Source organism: Numenius arquata, chromosome 3 (assembly GCF_964106895.1).
Source record: "Numenius arquata chromosome 3, bNumArq3.hap1.1, whole genome shotgun sequence".
Classification (NCBI taxonomy): Eukaryota; Metazoa; Chordata; class Aves; order Charadriiformes; family Scolopacidae; genus Numenius; species Numenius arquata.
In genome coordinates, this window is record NC_133578.1 from 23,491,705 (window position 1) to 23,510,111 (window position 18,407).

At 43.9% G+C, this 18,407-nt stretch overlaps 1 protein-coding gene across 5 annotated transcripts in view; it reads left to right on the top strand.

Annotated features, from left to right (window-relative positions):
- Window positions 1-470: 470 nt before the first annotated feature.
- Window positions 471-18,407, top strand: part of ITGA6 (integrin subunit alpha 6) — a 44,487-nt gene continuing 26,550 nt past the window's right edge. For all 5 annotated transcript variants that reach the window (XM_074146072.1, XM_074146073.1, XM_074146074.1 and 2 more), the window contains exon 1: window positions 471-574. In XM_074146072.1, coding sequence (XP_074002173.1) covers window positions 540-574 — 35 coding nt within the window. In that variant the 5' untranslated portion in view covers window positions 471-539. The remainder of the gene's footprint in view (window positions 575-18,407) is intronic.

The window sequence follows — 18,407 nt, forward strand, 5'->3', positions numbered from 1 at the left end:
CTGTACCCAGACCGGTGTCACCTCTGATTGTGCCCGTGGGGGGTCCATCCCTTTCCCCTCGGCTCCGGCCCGGCCCTCACCTGCGGCCCTGTCCCGACACCCGGGTTGTAGGGCGCGGGAGGCGGTGTCCCCCCCTGCGGGGCCGCCGAGCGGTGCGGCGCCCTCGGCTGCCCTTCCCGGGGGAGAGGGACCCCAGGCCCCGGGGACGTTTTGTGCCGTACCCGCCCTCTCCGCGGCGGGGGCGCGGGGCTGCTCGGCGGGAGCCGCCGCTCGGGGGCCGGGCAGGCGGCGGAGGGCGGGCGGGGCGGGGCGGGGCGGGCTCCGTCACCGAGCACGGAGCCGGCGGGCCACAACGGGCGCCCTCAGCGCGGGGAGCGGCGGCGGTGGCAGGTTCTCGTAGCCGGCAAGGGCAGATGGCGGCCGCGCTCCTCTTCTACCTGCCCCTCCTGCCGGGGCTGGCCGGCGCCTTCAACCTGGACACGGACAACGTGATCAGCCGCCGCGGGGAACCGGGCAGCCTCTTCGGCTTCTCCCTGGCCATGCACCGGCAGCTGCAGCCGCAGGAGAAACGGCTGTAAGTGCTCCCCGGGTACCGCCCGCGGGGACCCTTCTCCGTTCCACCGCCGGGAAACTTCCCGGAGCCGCCAGCCCCTAGCCGGTGGAGGAGCGGGCCGGGGCCGGGCCGGGCGGTGGGGCGGGGGCTGTGTGTGGGGTCCGGGGTGGCCGGGGCGGCACCTGCCCGCGGCGTGCTGCGGCGCCGCAGGCCGCCCCGAGGAGCGGCGGGAGCGGGCCGGGGGACGAGGTGCTGCCCCGGCTTCCCCGGTGGTTTGCGGGGAGACTGGGCGAGAAAGGGGGGAGCGAGCGATAGCCACTCCCTCTTGGCTCCCCCCGCCCGGGAAACCTTCCCGCCTCGGCCGCCGCAGCGGTGTCCCCTGGCAGGCGGCGGGGCCCCCGGGCGGAGGCGGCGGCCCGCGGCAGCGCCGAGATGTTCCGCCGGTGTCCCGGGGCTGCGGGTGTCTGTCCGGGTTCCTCGGGGTTTGCGCTCCCTCTTCGTACCCGGCCTCGGGTAACGCTGTTCAAGACGGAACCTGCCCGGGAGCGCAGGTGGGAGGAAGTCCGGAAGAGTAAATCCATGTTGGTGGCGTATGGGTGGAAGCTGGGAACTTCTCTGGGGACAATCAGGAAGCCAAGTCAGGCTCCTTTGTGCATCTTCAGGATCTTCGTGACCGTATTTGAGCAGTGCCTGACCCCACCCTATCCAGTAGTGCTGGATGGAGTGTGTCTTGCATAAGGTGGTGTTATTGTGTTATTAAATAAACGTCCCTTCCCCAAATATTTGGTCTTAATTCAAGGGAGGACAAAGGCCATAACCCATATAGAGATAACGAGAGAAGGAAGCTGGAAGGAAATCGTACCGTTCATTAAAGTTAGCTGGGAAACTTACTTAAAGTTCCTGTGGGCCCATTTTGCTCACATTTGCGTTCTGATTTAACAAAAATTTCAGTGTGTAAAGGAGTATAAATCACAAATACCCTCATTCTGTCTTCCATCTAGTAGACAAAATGACCTGTGGTATCCTCAAGAATGAAATATAAATGTGTGAGCTCCTTTTCAGAGACCTTTATCTTAATTTTTGACAGGATTACTCTTGCATTGGTCTCATTTTAGTTCTACTAAGAAAGCAGTGCCTGAAGCTTGTTAGTTTCCTGTTGTATTGTCAATACACATAGAATGAGCGTGTCAGAATATGCAGAGACAGAAAGCCTATTACTGAGAAAGCAGAAACACAAGAGCGGTCACAGTATTCAAGCTAGTCTGTAATACTTGGCTGAAATGCCTCAGAGATTATTAGCATGAAAGTTCTGTATTGTATGTATAAGTGCTTCCTCAGGCAATCCAAATCTGGGGACAGAGCAGAGCCAGATGCTATCTGCCTTTACATGGCTTTCTGAATCCAGGCTTTCATGAGAAGCAAGGGTATCTAACAGAGACAAAACCAGGCTAGAGAAACTGCATTTTATGGTGATGTGCGCTTCTGAGTATGAGATGTCTTGGCCCTTTTAAAAATCTATTCATGAGTTTTAGCATGAAGAATTTGAGTGTCATCCTGGGTAGCTGCTGGGTAGTACTCTTGGAACAAAACCTTTTACATCACACAGGCATGTTATAGTCACTTTGAGCATTATTTTCCCATCTGTAAGAGTAGTAGTGCGTGGCTGTAACAGAACATTATACATGCTGACCTGTGACTGTCTTTCACAGGGACAGAGGTGTGCTTAGCTTGCTTTATGTCTCACGAAACAGATGGGAGTTTTGAGGGGGGAAACTTGAAGCGAAGCCTCCTGTGTTGGGCTGCATATTTATATCAGCTGAAAATGAGCAACGTTGAACTAGTATCAAACAATTTGTGTGGCCTGTTTCATAGAAACCACATGCGGTTTCTAAATAGCTTGACTCTTTATAGGTGGAACAAACAGTGTCTGCTGTCCAGGTACTCGGTGAACGTAGAAAGTAATGGGAATGGAGGTCATACTGAGGTCTCCTACTGAGAAACAAGTATGTCTAGTGCCTGAACGCTGCCTGTAGCAGGAATTTTAGTAGTTGTTCTGCATTCCCAACCGCATTTTGGTCTGTGTCTTATCTCTACTGCAAAAGTGGCTTTATGTGCAGCTATCTCTTAGTCAGAAGTATTTGTTTTACCCCTTCTTCTCGAATGGATGCCAACTTCAAAGCCCAGTTACAGTTTGAGTGTGAACACTGTTAAGTAGTTGACAAAAATACATCAACTCCATTTCATCATTGAAGTGATACTTGGGTTCTCATCTGGCAGGGACCCCCATTCAAAAAAACCCTGCCAACCCGAGCACCCCCTCCCCTCCAATTTTACAAAATTAGAAATGGGTTGTAACAGATATATGCAAGATCACTCAGTCCTTGGAAAAACAGGCAAATGAAAGAAGGTGAAAAAGGTGAATTCTGCTCAAGGGCTGTTTTAGTCTGTGGCTTGAAGCAAGGCTTGGTAAAACGAACTAAATGATGTGTAATTTTTCTCTTGCCTCACTTAAGTGGTTCTTAAGTGAAATGGTTCCCTCTTCCTCACACCGGATAATTCAGTGTTAAGCATTATGAGAATCCTCTGTAAAGATGAGGGTGGGGAGTCTAGGAAGTGTGACAAATAAAGGTACAGCTGAAATAGCCTTTGATTAAACATGGTATTTACTTTTGATTACTTTCCTTCTTAGTCACAGGATACTGTGGATTGAGTATTAGCTTTGAATGGCAATCTTTTCATTTATTAGTGTTAGCTACTAATGCCACGTTTGCTAATGAGGAATTACTTAACTCCCACCCATAGGGGTAGATGACTGTGCAACTGCTTTGACTTTATTTGTAAATGGTACCGAGTATAAGGCTACAGACTAGTGTCAGGATTTCATTTTTCTTTGTGAGTATCTTTGGGTAAGAAAAGTTAGCAAGTTTGTCAGTTGGAGAGGAGAAAAACTTTTATTAATTCAGAGTGACTGCAAGTGGACTGCTAATGGCATGTGGGTGTGAAGAACAGCCCAGTACAACCTTAATGTGCATCAGGGGAGCATTAACGTTGGAGGTACTAAGGGCAGCCTGCCTGGATTTCTGTGTACAGTCCTGGTTCATTATCAAGCACAGTGAATCAGGTAGCAGAAAAGGCTAATGGAGCTCTAAGAGAGCTGGGCTTGTTGCCCTGTATAAAATTGTTCTGTTTTTAATCTGTCAATATGATGAAAATAAGGGAGTTCTGGTCCTGCAAAGGGGTGGTGGCACAACTGCAGTGCGTTTTCGTCTGCAGACTGGAAAAAGGTTTGTAACTTGGAGGGGCCTGAGAATCAGGGACAGTGTAGCTATATGAGTAATGTGGTTAAAGTTTAAGTAGTCCTGTGATGGAGAATGTAAGTGCATCCAGCATCTGTAAATGGGGACTACATTCGCTATATATGTGTATTAGTTACTATATAGTATATATATATAATATTTATGTTACTATTATAATAAATATATTATTACTAGCTATTCACTATATATATAGTGAGTGTAGTCACGTATATATAAAATTACATAAGTAGAATATATATATGGATGATATGTGTGTGTACTTACTCTATGTAAGATGTCCAGCGGGCCCATTCCAGTCCTTTTTTGGTTGTAGTTAACAATGATTTTGAGCAAATATCTTGAATTAGAACACAAGCCCTCAAGAACACCTCAATTTGTGTGTAACTTTACTTGCAAAGTAATTCTGATATTCAGTAGAAATATGGAGCTGAATTCACATGGGCTTGTTATTGTTTAAGGCAAAAAAAAAAAAGATTGTAGTAATCAGTATTCAAGATCTCATCAGCTCAAAAGCTGTGTGGTTGAAAGCTGTGGAGAGGCACTTTATGTCAAGACTGCACTGAGCATTTGCAGCCACAAAGTCCTAAAAATTGCAGTATCTTCCTGAAATTTTCCGTTGTGACAGGTTTTGCTGATACTGCGTGTCTGTACTGCGAGCTGTTGCATCAATACGTAACCAAGTTGCCTGAGGTCAGCAGGGCTGCTGACATTGCTGTGCTGCTGCAGTGCATCCTCGCTGGCATTCAGCCAGCGGACTGAAGGCTTGTGCTCACAGACACTTTACTCCAGCAACAAAAGAGCTGGATTATGTTGGTCTGTAGCGGAAAATGACAATTTCTGCTTGCAGAGGTGGTGTAGTGTAATTCAAACTTCAGGTGGATTGAATTAATAACAGTGCATATGTACATCCTTAAGATTTGAACATTTTAATAAAGCTGGTCTTTAATGCTACCGTCAATTAAAAAAAAAAGGATGTATTATTATTTTTCCTCCCCCCCCAAGACTTGTGTCCTTACTGTCTCATTGCACTTAGTATTGTTTTTTTAATTGAGTGTCTCTGTTTTTGTCTATGCAAGTTATTCTTGGATAACCTGCTTAGCATGCTTGATTAGTTTCTTAATTTGTGATAGTAGAGGAGTTTGTCTACGTTCAAGATAGATGTGGCAAAGGTCAGGATCAAATGAAGTTGGGAAGGAGGAGGGAGGAGTAGTTTAAGTTTCCCTGTAGTGGTACGGGAAAGGGAAGATTTTTAAACAGGAGATCCATCACACTAATATCATGGGTGAAAGAAATGAGAAGGTAAATTTACATTGCGTAAGGGGGAAGAATGTGGACGGAGTCAAACTGCAGAAGGCAAGCTTTTTCCCAGTGCTAAGTTTGAGTTGTGCAGTGGGTTGTCTGTGGCAGAGACATAGCTGACAGGTTTATGGGTTAGTATACAAAAGATTGGAAATTGTCATATAATTTTCACTATCAGACTCTCGTTCTTGCAGGTGGAAAAGGAGAGGTCAGCATTTTTTTTGTTGTTTGCTTGTTTTTGTTGTTTTCCTCAAATGAGCAGGAAAGAATTGTGCACTTAGTCCTGCAGAACTCCACTAAAGCAAGAAGGATGAAATGGAGCATTGAGCTGATGCACACAAGGAAGTTGCACTGGTGTAACCACTTTCATCAGTGTGGAAAAAGAGCAGACCCTGCAAGGCACTAGTGAAATCACAGGTCATACAGCAAAAATGTGCTTCTGCCAGGACAGTTTAGTCCGGGTGGCTCTAAAAAGGCTGTGTCAAGAAAGATACGCTTTGCTATTAGCTCTGTGTGTTCACAGACTCCACTGCAGCATTCACTGGTGTGATAGATGTTCATAGTGTAAAGCTAGCCTTCCCACACAGTGCGTGGCAAAACTCTTATCCCAGTCCTCCATCCTCTTGAGAAACTTGTTTTTCAAGAGGTCATATACTTTTCAGATATTGTTTTTTTTCTACAGTCACCTGCAAGTGCATAAGAATTTTAAGTAACCCTGTGGTAGATGTGTTATTTTTCTTACGCTGGTGTTATTAAGAATTAACAAAACTCATGGCTGTGCTAATGGGAGCCTTGCGTGAGTAAGGACTGTAGCATATGCCTTTTGTCAGCAGCAATGATAAATGGCCTTATGTGCAGATTCCAATTTTGAGAAACAGCCTAGGCTATCAGCTTCAATTACAGATCATAAAATTGTTATGCTCTTACTGGAAGATGCTTGTACCTGATATAACTCCTTGGTTTCATAGCTTTTTGGTTTTATCTACACTGAGCCTGGTGGATGAATCAGTTCCTAATATAAGAGGTACCATATCTTTGGTGGGGTTGCTAGAGCATTACAGGGTAGAGGTGATGATGGGCATAGAAGCGTTTTGGCTTATGCTTTCTTATTTTTAAATGTCTCAGTAGATGTGAATGGAAACTTGTGGAGGCACAGATTCTTCTCTCTTCAGACTGTATGTTTGGAAAGAGAAGGGTGTTCTGTAAGCTGTTACTGTGTGTAAAACACAGACCTCCCAAGCCATTCCAAGAGCATTAAAATATAAGTGATGGCTCAATTAACCAAAATTACTTTAAGTTCCTCTGGTCCAAGTCTGTTGTACTCATCCCTTTCTAAAAGGATGGAATTTATGCCAGGTAGTTCTTATTAAATAACATTAGGATATAAATCAACCCTCATGAACACAGCATATGCTAGCCCAGTGAGCTCTGTTGCAGCCAAAGTATTGGACGTGTCTCAGGAACAGATCAAAAACTTAATCTTGCATCCTCTAAAACTGGAACAAAAAACTACAACGCAAGGACAGACCTTGATCTTAGGAAGGAGGAGAAAGGCTTTGCTCTTTACTGAAGTGAATGAAAACTAATGAACTGCACAAAATAGGAGTTAAGGACAATGGAAAAGCATTCTTCCTGACAAGTTGTGTTCTAGAGCTGGGGCTGTGGGTCTTGACAACTCTGCTTAATGATGCCTGAAGGCTGGGCAGAAAAGTGTTATGAGGAGGGCTCACAGTTGGAAACACCAGCAACTATTCTCTTGCTTTTCACACTAAGCTCATGTGGACATGCACAGATGGGCAAAGCAGACACATCTATGCATATCTGACATAAAGCTCTCAGTGAAACTGTCCACGAGGTATTCCATTGTGAAAAGGAGTTGTAGTCCTTTGCTGTAAATATTGGGCTGGAGAAGGCATCCTATAGCCTTTTAGTCTGATGTATAGTTTGTTTTGAGAACTGTAGTTCTAAGTTGGGTGGGCTAAAATGTATTTGAAGAGCATAACCACTTATCATCTAAAACCTGAGGTGGGAGCGAGCTGGAGAAGTGGTGTTTTCTGCAGTTCCCTGCATGCAGAGAGATGGGGTGCTGGCTGGGGTGTGTGTGCTGCTGGAGATGAGCGAGGAATCAAGGCTCTCTGTGGTGCTGGCGTCTTGAGAGCTGCTTGAAGCTCTTTGCTGTCCCAGTCTTACAGACTGACTGGCACAGGAAAATTTATGGTGCTCTTTAGACTTACAGTGTGACGCCATCAGCTACAGAAGGGTAGAAAGCAGGGGAGACAGAATATTGATCAAGATACAGGAATGTAGAGTGAACCATTCAAGTATCTCAAGTATGTAGGATGCACAACACAAGGCTTGCTTTCTGTGTGTTTCTGTGTTCCAAACCGCAGGATTTGGGACAGATGTGCCAGGAATCCTTCTGCACCAGGGACATTAAAGGGAGCACTGTATCATTACATTATCTACGAGCCAGAATCTTAAAATTTAGCATTTTTATTTGAGGACACAGTTTTCCTTTGGTTTCTGTTGTCATTTTCCAAGTTTTCTGAGGTCTTGAGCAGCAAAGAGGTTTCAAGGCACAGAGAGGTGGGATGTACTGATGGTGTTGGGCACAGAGGCCCAGCTGTGTCAGAATTATTGTCAGAAGATATGCTACAATTTCTGGATCAGTTTCACTCTTGTGCTGGCTGCTTTGATGGTGAATTGACTTTTTAAGCTGGCATAGTGAGAGGACACGAGGAAATGCCCTCAATTTGCACCAGGGAAGGTTTTAGGATGGATATTAGGAAAATTTCTTCACCAAAAGGGTTACCAAACATTGGAACAGGCTGCCCAGGGAAGTGGTGGAATCACTATCCCCGGAGGCATTTAAAAGACGGGTAGATGTGGTGCTTAGGGACACGGTTTACTGGTGGTTTTGGCAGTGTTAGATTAACGGTTGGACTCGATGATCTTAAAGGTCCCTTCCAACCTAGACGATTCTATGGTTCTGTATACTTAAAGAATAAACCATAAGGCAACCCTGCCATCAGGTATGGATCTATCTTCATCCAGATGTGGAGTTTTAGGTACTGCATCATCTACTACTAAAAATACCATTCACCTGTGTAGTGAGTCCTAATTCATCCCTTTTTTTGTTATGATCTAGTAGAAAATTGTCTTGTACCGTGGCAGGAAATAATAAATAGTCTGTGTTGTATCTTCAGAAATACTGACTAGCCCCATCGGTCTGCACCTGGACTATTTGATGGATCCGATCTGTAGCTGTACAAGACAAATGTAAGTCTTTGTAATATGACTGTCAAATTAAGTGTTTTTAATTGAACATTTTTTATTTAAGTTTCTGAGAAGCCTCTGTACTGTTGACTGCCCTTTAATGATTATTCTGCAGTTGTGTAGGCTCTTTCATCCAGAAATCTCAATGTAATTTATAGTGATATTATTTCTTTAACTGTAAAATAGGAATGAAGAGGAGCACAAACTCGCGGTTATGGTGCTTGCTAAGATGACTGCAATTTTCTGTGTAGTATATATTACTAATGCTGCTAATGTTAATTTGTAAATAACAAAGAAAAACTTATGCAGAAGCAGGACAGGTAGGTTGGCTTCTCATAAACGTTTTTTTCTTGAAGGATAACAAGCAGAGAAGAATGGTTTGCTGATCTAATTTGTTGCTGTCTGGACCCTCCACAAAATAAACCAGAACATTTCCCAAATGAGTATATTGGGTTGCCTGGCGTGTTACAGCAGTAAATTGTTCACCGGTCAGCATGGGTCATTCTTCTCTCCTCTGTTAGACTCTACCCAAAACCCTTTCCGCGTGTGCCAGAGCAACACTCAGTTTTGTAAGGAACGCAATCTGGTAAGTTTTCATAGGAGATACCTCATTCATTTCAGAAGAACTGCTGTTTTCAATCAGCTGTTGTTTAGTTGTTTCATAGCCAGCCTCGGGCTGGATGAATCATTCTAGACATAACTGTAAAAATGCCACATTTTGGGGATGTATTCTGTGGAAAAGACAAGACTGAGATTAGGCTATCAGGCAAATGGCTATTTAAAAACAAGTTAGCGAAAATCAATATTATTGAATGAGCAGATGGTGGTCTGTACTGTGAAACATTAGGTGGAAAATTAACACCTCATAGTGGTATTTAGCAAGAGTAGATATGGCACAGGAATATTTGAAGAAATTTGAAGTATACAGAAGGATCTGGAAAACATTGACTTATTTATTAGCATTGGCTATTGTTGATTGAGATATATACAAGCAAGTTGCTGCTTTGAAAGTAATGGCAGAAGAATTTAGGCTAGAAAATCAAATGTGAATGTGGAAAAAAAAAGTCTCACTTCCATTTTTAAGGTAATTCTTCAGTATATTAAAAATGAACCGAACCACAGGTTAATAAAGCTCCTTCCACAACTTTAGCATGCAGTGTATTGTATTCTTACTAAAATGCCCTTCCCCTGGGTTTAAGGTATTGTGAACATCACATTTTCCAAGACTATTTTGAGAATTCCATAACTACTGCTTTAGAAAAGAGAATTGCAGTTATGTTGGTTTAGTCTGAAGAGCAGGCCAGATGTATTCTGCTGTGAAGTACCTGAGTACTTTGGATTTTGTATCAAAGTGATAGTAAAAGGCAAAAAGTACTGGTTCTTGCATTGTGATTTTTTGGAGCATTTGCTAGTATGGACTGACCAGTTTTGGCTCTGTTGGAGCGTTGGCTGTTTTTCTTGTTTCCTCTTACAGAACTGCATCTAAAAATATGTCATTTCCTAATTTCGATTTCCGTTAAGCAGTTGTACTAATATGCGTGAGGATGTTTTGACTGTGTTTGGAAGGGAGAATGTCTGCAAGATCAAGACCAGAAGCAAGAGGTGTTCATGGGATGCTGCCTATCTAGATGCCGTTCACCACATAAAAATGTCCTTGGGTCCTCCAGGGTGACATCCATGGATCCTGTGCTGGATTTCACTGTTAGCTAGTGACCTTCTGGGTTACTTTTCAGCTGTATTCTTTGCATTTGTTTTCTACTTTCAAGGACTTTGGAAGATCTTTTGAAAAACAAGGAACAGCAAATAAGGTCAGTGTTGTTGAGTTTGCTGGTAGATAGCGTCCATAGGAATGACAGCCTTTCTTACGGAGACTGAGCGGCGTTTCCTTTTTAGTGAAGATGACAGGCAATTTTTCAAATGGAGCTAAATGAGCTTGGCTTCTGCCTGTTTCAGCTGGCATCATTACCCGCCTCAAAAGCAGGTCTATAAAATATATCTTTAAAAAAAACAAAGCCAAAAAAGATTGCAGATACGCTGGGAACGAATCACCCCTGTAATGAATGCCCGAGGTTGTTTGCTCAGCAGCACATGCACAGGTCAAAGGTCTGAGGGAAATTCATGTTTATTCTGGAAGTGCTCAAAAGTGGCAACCAGCTGTTGCTGATAGCAAGCACATTATCGTCGTGTGTAGTTGAATTTTCTGTGTCCTTGTTTTCTCAACTTTTTTTCACATTACTCTTGTAAGGGAATTACAAAGATTGGTCAGCCTTGCATTTCGTCATTGGTGCTGTGGAAGCTCCATAGTGGTTAGATCTGCTGGCTCTTAGACCTTAGCCTCGTCTAGCAGAGTGTGTGAAAAGAGATCATGGTTTAATTTAATTATCCATGTTTTTTTAGTGTGAAACAAACCTGAAGTGAAAAATCGGATTATTTTCTTGGCCAAAGATGCTAAAATAAACTAGCAAGATTTTTTTCTTACATAGCCAACTCTTGTAGCTGCTACTACAAATATGGCATAATTATGCAAGTCCCAGTAAACTTTTCGTCCGCTCAACTTACTTTTCTGCTAGAGAAATGTTTGATAATTATGAAGTGTGGCCCCAGAATATTGGTGAAGAGGTAGGTTTCTTCTCTCTTCTCAGCCAAGCTCTTATTCCTGCATATAGTGGAATAATACTTTTGTTGTTGTCACGTCAGATCCAATCTTAGTACTAGCAAATATTGTTCGCACAACTTTCAGCCTACAGGAACACAGGGTGTTAAAAATACTTGAAAACAAATAATTCATTCCAGGTTCTGCTTAAGTGAGAATGTGGGGAGTGGTGAAAAGTGGGAAAAAAGTGAGGGGGAGGCATGTAAAAATTAAGCGTGTGCGCGTGTGGAGGGGGAGCAGTATGTAACGGAAGAGAATGCAGTGGGTTTCTTGGCATAGTCTCAAGTGTAAGTTATTTTGCAAACAGAAAAATCTTGTTCTTAGGTTTTGAAAACTGGTTGAAATTCTCAGAGTTTGTACATTCCTACTCATAGCAAAATGTAATTGCTTCTTCTCCCACAAATGTGTATATGGAGAAGTTTCTTGTGGATATAGGATTTATTTCTGTTGATCTCTTTTGATGGGTGTTTCAGTATCTACAAGGAACATAAAAGGCTCCTTAAGTGTCCCAACGGCATGGGCATTTGTATGACTCGGTTCGCCTGCAAACCTCCTACTCCACTCCTTATTGGAGTGACATTCTTCCAAGTGATTCGACTGCCTGTGTTTTCAGTTGATTTGAAGGAGCGGGCGGACTATGTGTCAGTAGATGTGCCCAGTGACACATCTGCTTTTGTGATTAAGTTCATGGCTTGAAGAAAAGCTGTACTCAAACTGTGGATCCTGTTACATGCATTTAACCGAGGGCTAAGATGGTTTTAAGACTGCAAGAATAATTTGAAATCTGTACTTTAGCGTGCAAGTGACTTTGGGCTGTTGAAGTGCCTGTGCACTCGTTCTCTGGAACATTTGTTGGGGATTAGGTATAGGGAAGGTACATGCCATTTCTGCACAGGCAGAGCTCTGTACCCGCTCCCGCAGGGCACCTCTCTGCGGTGCCGTGGGCTGCTGTTGGCAGTGGGGAGGGCAGGGCTTGCCTCAGAGTGCCAGTGTCGGTCTGGCAGGGGCGAGCTTCCACGGGGGCTCTGCTTGGGACGCTTCAGCTGAACGGGATGAGCTTGTTTTGTTCAGATGGTGAATATGCCGAAGTCGCATATTGCCATTTCTGTGGCTGTGTATCTAGTGCAAGAGGTTTCTACTTGTCTTGTTTTTCCCCCACAATTCAGAGGGGGAAGGTGCTAAGTCTGGAAAAGAAGGAGCAGGAGGAGTCTCTTAAATTGGATGCGTGGGTGAAGGAACCATGGCTTGGGTTTGCTTGGGGAGCAATTGCTCTTAAAATACTGCATGGCTGTGGGAGCAGTAGCTGTAGCATGTTATATTGGCCATTGAGGCTCATGTGAAATGTCCGTCCCTCTTACTGTACTTCTTTCATGACTTTTAATGGTTTCATTATCGTCATAAATGAAACCAACATACTTCATTCAGTGAAGGAAATAGAGGAATGACATTTCAACCCAAATATTTGTTCTGCTCTGTATTAAAACCCCTGCAGTTTTTTTCTTAAAACAGCTTTTGGCATGTTGATGAACAGTATGTGCCTGTTATGGTTGTTACTCTAACAAGTACTGCCTTCAAATGCTGAGTGGGAGCACTGCGCTTTCAGATTGCTTTTTTTTTGGGGGGGGGGGGGGAAGACTGAACACCTGTTTCCATGTTTTGATTACTTCCCTGTTTGTTTTCTAAAATATGTACCTAATAGATGATGTGATTCTCCTTTCATTTTTCGTGATGTACAAATGAAGGTGGCATGTGTTGGGGGCGATACAAAGACAAGCTCTGCAAATGCATAGCAGTTTAAATCTGAATTCAGAGGTTTTCTATGGCAAGAATGGCCAGCAGCCCAGGTGCGGGAGGCAGCAATTTCTGGTTTCTGTCATGTACTTGCTTACTTGAGCCTGTAGAGTGAGCATGTCCACAAAACACTGACCACAGCAGTAACTCCCTGCTGTCGGGATGGCTGCCTTAAACCACCATCACTGCCCATAGCGGAGAGCAGCTGGGTTGTGCCCGACTGGCAGTGTTGGGACCGGGGGGTTTCAGTGAGCCTAATGCAGGCTGATGGAAGGGCATTGGCTCCCAAGTTTGTTTCTTTAAATGGCACACTTATCGTTTCTTGAGTTAAACCCCATGTTGTTATAAGAAGATTTCATGCAGTAACAGGCACTGCCGTGTTAGAAAACCTGAGTGCAAATCCCTTTAACATTATTTCTTCCTTAAGTTTATCATAGATTTATTATAAAGCCGTCTAATACATGTTTTACACTATCACTTTGTGCTCAGGTCTGTGCCTGGCACGGGTGTTGTTCTTTCTCTTAAATCTGAAGGAATGTTTAGCTTGTAAGGGAGACACTAAAACTGTTAAGTATTATGCAGATTTCACTTGCTATTTGACAATATGAAAAATGTGAGTTACCTCCTGGTAAAAGCCAGAGAGTGGTGTCTGAAATGGAAAACTGTATTTTGAAATGGGACTCTGGAGCAGACTGGCCTGTTTCTTGTAGGAAAAATGCTTTCTACCAATGAAAATGAGTTCTGCAAAAGCTATTTCAAATAGACTGGGCTCTGGACTGTGAAGGGAAGGGGTTTATTTTTCCATGTGACTTTCAGAAAGTCAATAATAAGTGGCCTTTGCAGAACAACAGGTATCTTTGTAATTCCGGTTTTGCTTTGTAGTAGCTTGCCCTACTCCTTATGCCGCTTTTGGCTTCTTTTTCCAGCCTCTGTGATAATCCGCTTCCTAAAAATGGCTAAACAAATAAAATGAAAATGGCAGTCCTTCAAGTTCCAAGCCTCCGGGCAGAGAGATTAATGGTGTACTTGGCCATGGCTTTGCATTGGTAGTTGGAAAATGTAACTGTAGAGTAGCAGATCAGGAGAATTATCAGTCACTTAAAATAGCTGTTAATAACAGGCTGTGATGGGTATCTGTAAAAAGTGTCATGAACGAGTTCCCCGCTGACATAGTTATTGGCTGCATTTTGTCGGGTGAGGGTTTTTTTTGGAGAAGCCCAGTCCCGTGGTTCAGCTCCAGTTCCCGTTAGCAGCCCGAGTGTATGGAAGGGTGATCTCTCTGCTAATTAGTCCATGGTGCTCCTATCCTGTGACTTGGTTCTGTTGCACCAGTATTCAAACACAGCATCTGTCCCATTGACCGACTTCAGTTATGTTGAAATATTGCGGGGGTTAAGATGTTCCCATTCTCCCCTTTCATAAAATTTAAAAGCTGTTGAGACCAAACTAGCACAGAGGACTGAAAATACACCTCTAATGGAGGGCTCTACATTGTGAGCCCTCCCCATTGACATCAGTGGTCTCTGCCTGGAGCTTTTAAACATTTGATATACAACTAGTTACTGTGACTGGTGATTTGGTACTAAAATCTAATCCAAATGTGAGTTAGTGGTAGTTACTCTAATTTCTTCATTTTGTTCAATCCATTGAAAGTCTTTGCAAGCAAGTACTGGGATTCTGAGAGGAAAGGGATGCAGGAGTCTTACCTGTCTAGTCAGGGGTGGAAGAAGTTTCGTAGCATTGAGCTTCACCACTTTCCAAATTTGCCCACCTTGTGTGTATGGCATCTTTCTGAAAATACAATGAAGGGTGAAGTCTGCAGTGCCAGCATTGTTATCTGAGAACAGCAACCTTAAATTGGACATTTGTGCTCAATGAAGGTTGCAAAATTGGAAATTACTTACACCACTGACTATTTATTCTGCCTATATGTGGACATGGCTAATGGTTTGTTACCCAGGAAACACTTCCAGTGGTTTCTGCTCCAGTCTGTTAAAGCTCAGAGCTGGCACTATTGATGTGTTGCTGTTACTTTTAAAGAAAGGATGGCAAAGATGTGATGCCTTGTTTGGAGTAGAAGATACCACGGAAAAGGAAAGAATTTAAGGAATGAAGAAACCTTTGGGAGATAGAGTATCTGATCTCAGTGCAGCCTGTGGTATTTTTTATATTCGTTAAGATCAAAACGTTATTTACTCAATGGAAGCCACTTACTTTGAACAGGATTTGCTTTCAAAAGATGTTGAAGATCTCCCTCCTTTGACTTGATTTTTTTTGAGGAAGTATTTATTCCAAAACAGAAATGTAATGAAACACTGACAGTTTTTCTTCTCTAAAGTATGTTGTGAAAATCATGTTGTCCTTAGACAGTTCCAGGCTGTAAGTGAGGAAAAGGATTTCACTGCAGAGTGGGGGAACACTTCCAGGAGCTTGGAGGTTTTCTGGATTTCTTTTGATACGGTTTTCTCAATTTCTTTTGATATGGTTTTCTCATGTTAACTGCAACTTTCCTTTTGGAAGGGACCAGGGTAGTTTCATGAGCAGTATTGGAGGGAGTTCAGATAGCTGTGTGCAGAAACTACTCCCAGTTCATAGAATCATAGAATGGTTAGGGTTGGAAGAGACCTTAAAGATCAGCAAGTTCCAACCCCCCTGCCATGGGCAGGGACACCTCCCACTAGAGCAGGTTGCTCAAAACCCCATCCAGCCTGGCCTTGAACACATCCAGAGATGGGGCATCTGCAACTTCCCTGGGCAACCTGTTCCAGTTCCCAATGTTGTTTTTATCAGTCGAGAAGGAGCCACAACCACTTACTCAAATTCTCAAAAATTACTGATGAAAGCAGGGAGGACTTTAAAATCTTACTACTTACACTAACACTGCTTAATACTCTGTAATACCTGTTAGAACGGAAACTTACGTCTGGTGTATTTTGCTTTCGATTTTAGTAACTCTGATGGGCTACTTTTGATTAAATTAAGGTACAGGCTTTCTTGTTGAGGTTCACCCAACTGTTGTTGCTGAATACTGGTCAACAGCAGTTGACAAGCTGAGGCCTGGTGCCTGCCTGCCTGGGGCAGTGAGTTCCCACCTCCTTTCAATTCGTTGAAATGTGTGGGTTTATAAAGTATCTTTTCATCACACAGTTATCCAAAGGCGTGGTTCAGCTCTGCATGGGGTCAGGTGTCTCGATGCCTTTTTGGAGGCTTGAGTAGTGCTCACCATAAGTGAGGACACGGAGTTTTTCTCGCTGCAGCTGTTTTGTTCAGGTGTGGTGGGTGTAGCTGTGTCCTGTGGGATTACGTGGGGTAACATGGGGCTACACGGGGCCCTCTGTGGAGAGGGGGCTTGTGCCCGTCCCTGATGCACATTGTGGCTGCCCCTCGCACGTGTAGGTACAGCTGGGGTCACTGGTGTCTGTGCAACGCAGGCACCGTCCACCTCAGCCAAAATCGCGTCTCAGTGAGGTCAGTTCGTTAAACTGGCATTACATGCCAATCCTGGAGCTCTAATCCTGTAGGATTATCTCAAGTTTGGCCATGAATTCAGGGTTGTAAGGGAGTAAATCTGTCCCTGGAAGCCAGCAGATGCTTGTAATTGGCAGTGGGACTTCAGTCATTATCACGTATCTCCAAGAAGTAATTAAGAGAAAGCAATAATTAATCTTATTCTAACCAATAGACCAGCAGGACTGATTTATTTGGTTTGAAATTAGAATTTTAGTTTGAAATTGGAAGGCACATGTTTTAATTATGGAGTACAACTGGAGCTAAAGAGCACTGTAGCTTTGTGCCAGGGTATGAGAGAATTCTGATTTTTTTGCCAACATTTTCATGTGATAGGCACTTCTTTTAATCAATAGAAATGTAACACAATGATCTATTGATAGAAGTTTGCTTAACACCTGTGCAGTCTGATTGGCTCAGGGAAAACCTAATCAGTTTATAGTACATATTTAGGCAAGATGAATTGGGAAAATCGGGATTCAAGTAGTATGAAGCATCTGAATCTGTAATTTACATGAATAGTAATTTTTTTTTGTGTCTGAATTTTAGTTCATATGGTAAGCATTGGATACTATGTAATCATAACTAAAATCATAAAAAGCTAAGGCTCCAACAGGAACCGATGCTCAGTCGTGTTTATGTTCCGTATGCTGTATGGCTGAGCTTTGGTTCTCTGTCTAGTAATAAGGCAAACTTGCCACGGGATAGAAAATCAGTAAAATTGTTGGTGTTGGTGGATGAGAAGCTCAGCATGATCTGTGTGCTTGCAGCCCAGAAAGCAAACCGCATCCTGGGCTCTATCAAAAGCAGTGTGGCCAGCAGGTCGGGGGAGGTGATGCTGCCCCTCTGCTCTGGTGAGACCCCACCCGGAGTAGTGTGTCCAGCTCTGGAGTCCTCAGCACAGGAAAGACACGGACCTGATGGAACGGGTCCAGAGGAGGGCCACGAAGATGATCAGAGTGCTGGAGCACCACTCCTGTGAAGACAGGCTGAGAGAGCTGGGGTCGTTCAACCTGGAAAAGAGAAAGCTCCAGCGAGGCTTTATAATGGCGTTCGAGTACCTAAAGGGGACCTACAGGAGAGATGGGGCGGGACTTTTTGTCAGGGAGTGGAGAGATAGGACAAGGGGTAATGGTTTTAAACTGAAAGAGGGGAGATTTAGATTAGATACTAGGAAGAAATTCTTTACTGTGAGGGTGGTGAGGCACTGGAGCAGGTTGCCCGGGGAAGTTGTGGATGCCCCATCCCTGGAGGTGTTCAAGGCCAGGCTGGATGGGGCTTTGAGTATCCTGGTGTAGTAGGTGTCCCTGCCCATGGCAGGGGGGTTGGAACTTGCTGATCTTTAAGGTCTCTTCCAACCCAAACCATTCTATGATTCTATAAAATGTCTGTATGTTGGAGTCTCTGGGGTTTTCATCTTTGACTCTGCAGTCTTGACAGTCAGGGTATTATCTTGGTATATGAATATGGATCCTTGAGCCTGACTTCAGACCTGAAGAGCCTTTCTGGAGCCTTTCATTCAGACCTGAACTGAAAGTAGAGACTGTGGCCTTCATACACCTTCAGGGAGAAGTCACAGTGAATAAAATGAATCATACTGTGATCATGGGTGGAGAGAAATGAAGAACTTGCGTTTGTCAGTCTTCGTTTGCAGAGGAAGTTCTTTGTTTTTGATCTCGGTGTTTCATCTGCCAGTATAAGGAGGTAGAGATAGCTCGGAGAGCACCTCCTCTTACCTCTTTCCTTTCGCAGTAAGAGGTTTTGATTTCCCCTGAGAAAGCTAAAATGAAACATGCATTGCTGCAGAAAAACCTGACCCGTTTTTGGCATAATGAGCTCAAACTTGATTAAAATTCTTTTATTAAAACACAGCTGAATAAGTAGCCATACAGTAATGACTGGAATGTGTCCTCAGTCTGGAAGGGCTCTGCTGAGTACATAGTACAGCTCAGCGTACAAACTGATTCATTTGGACTGCTGCAGTCATGCTGAAATTCACACTGGTGCATAG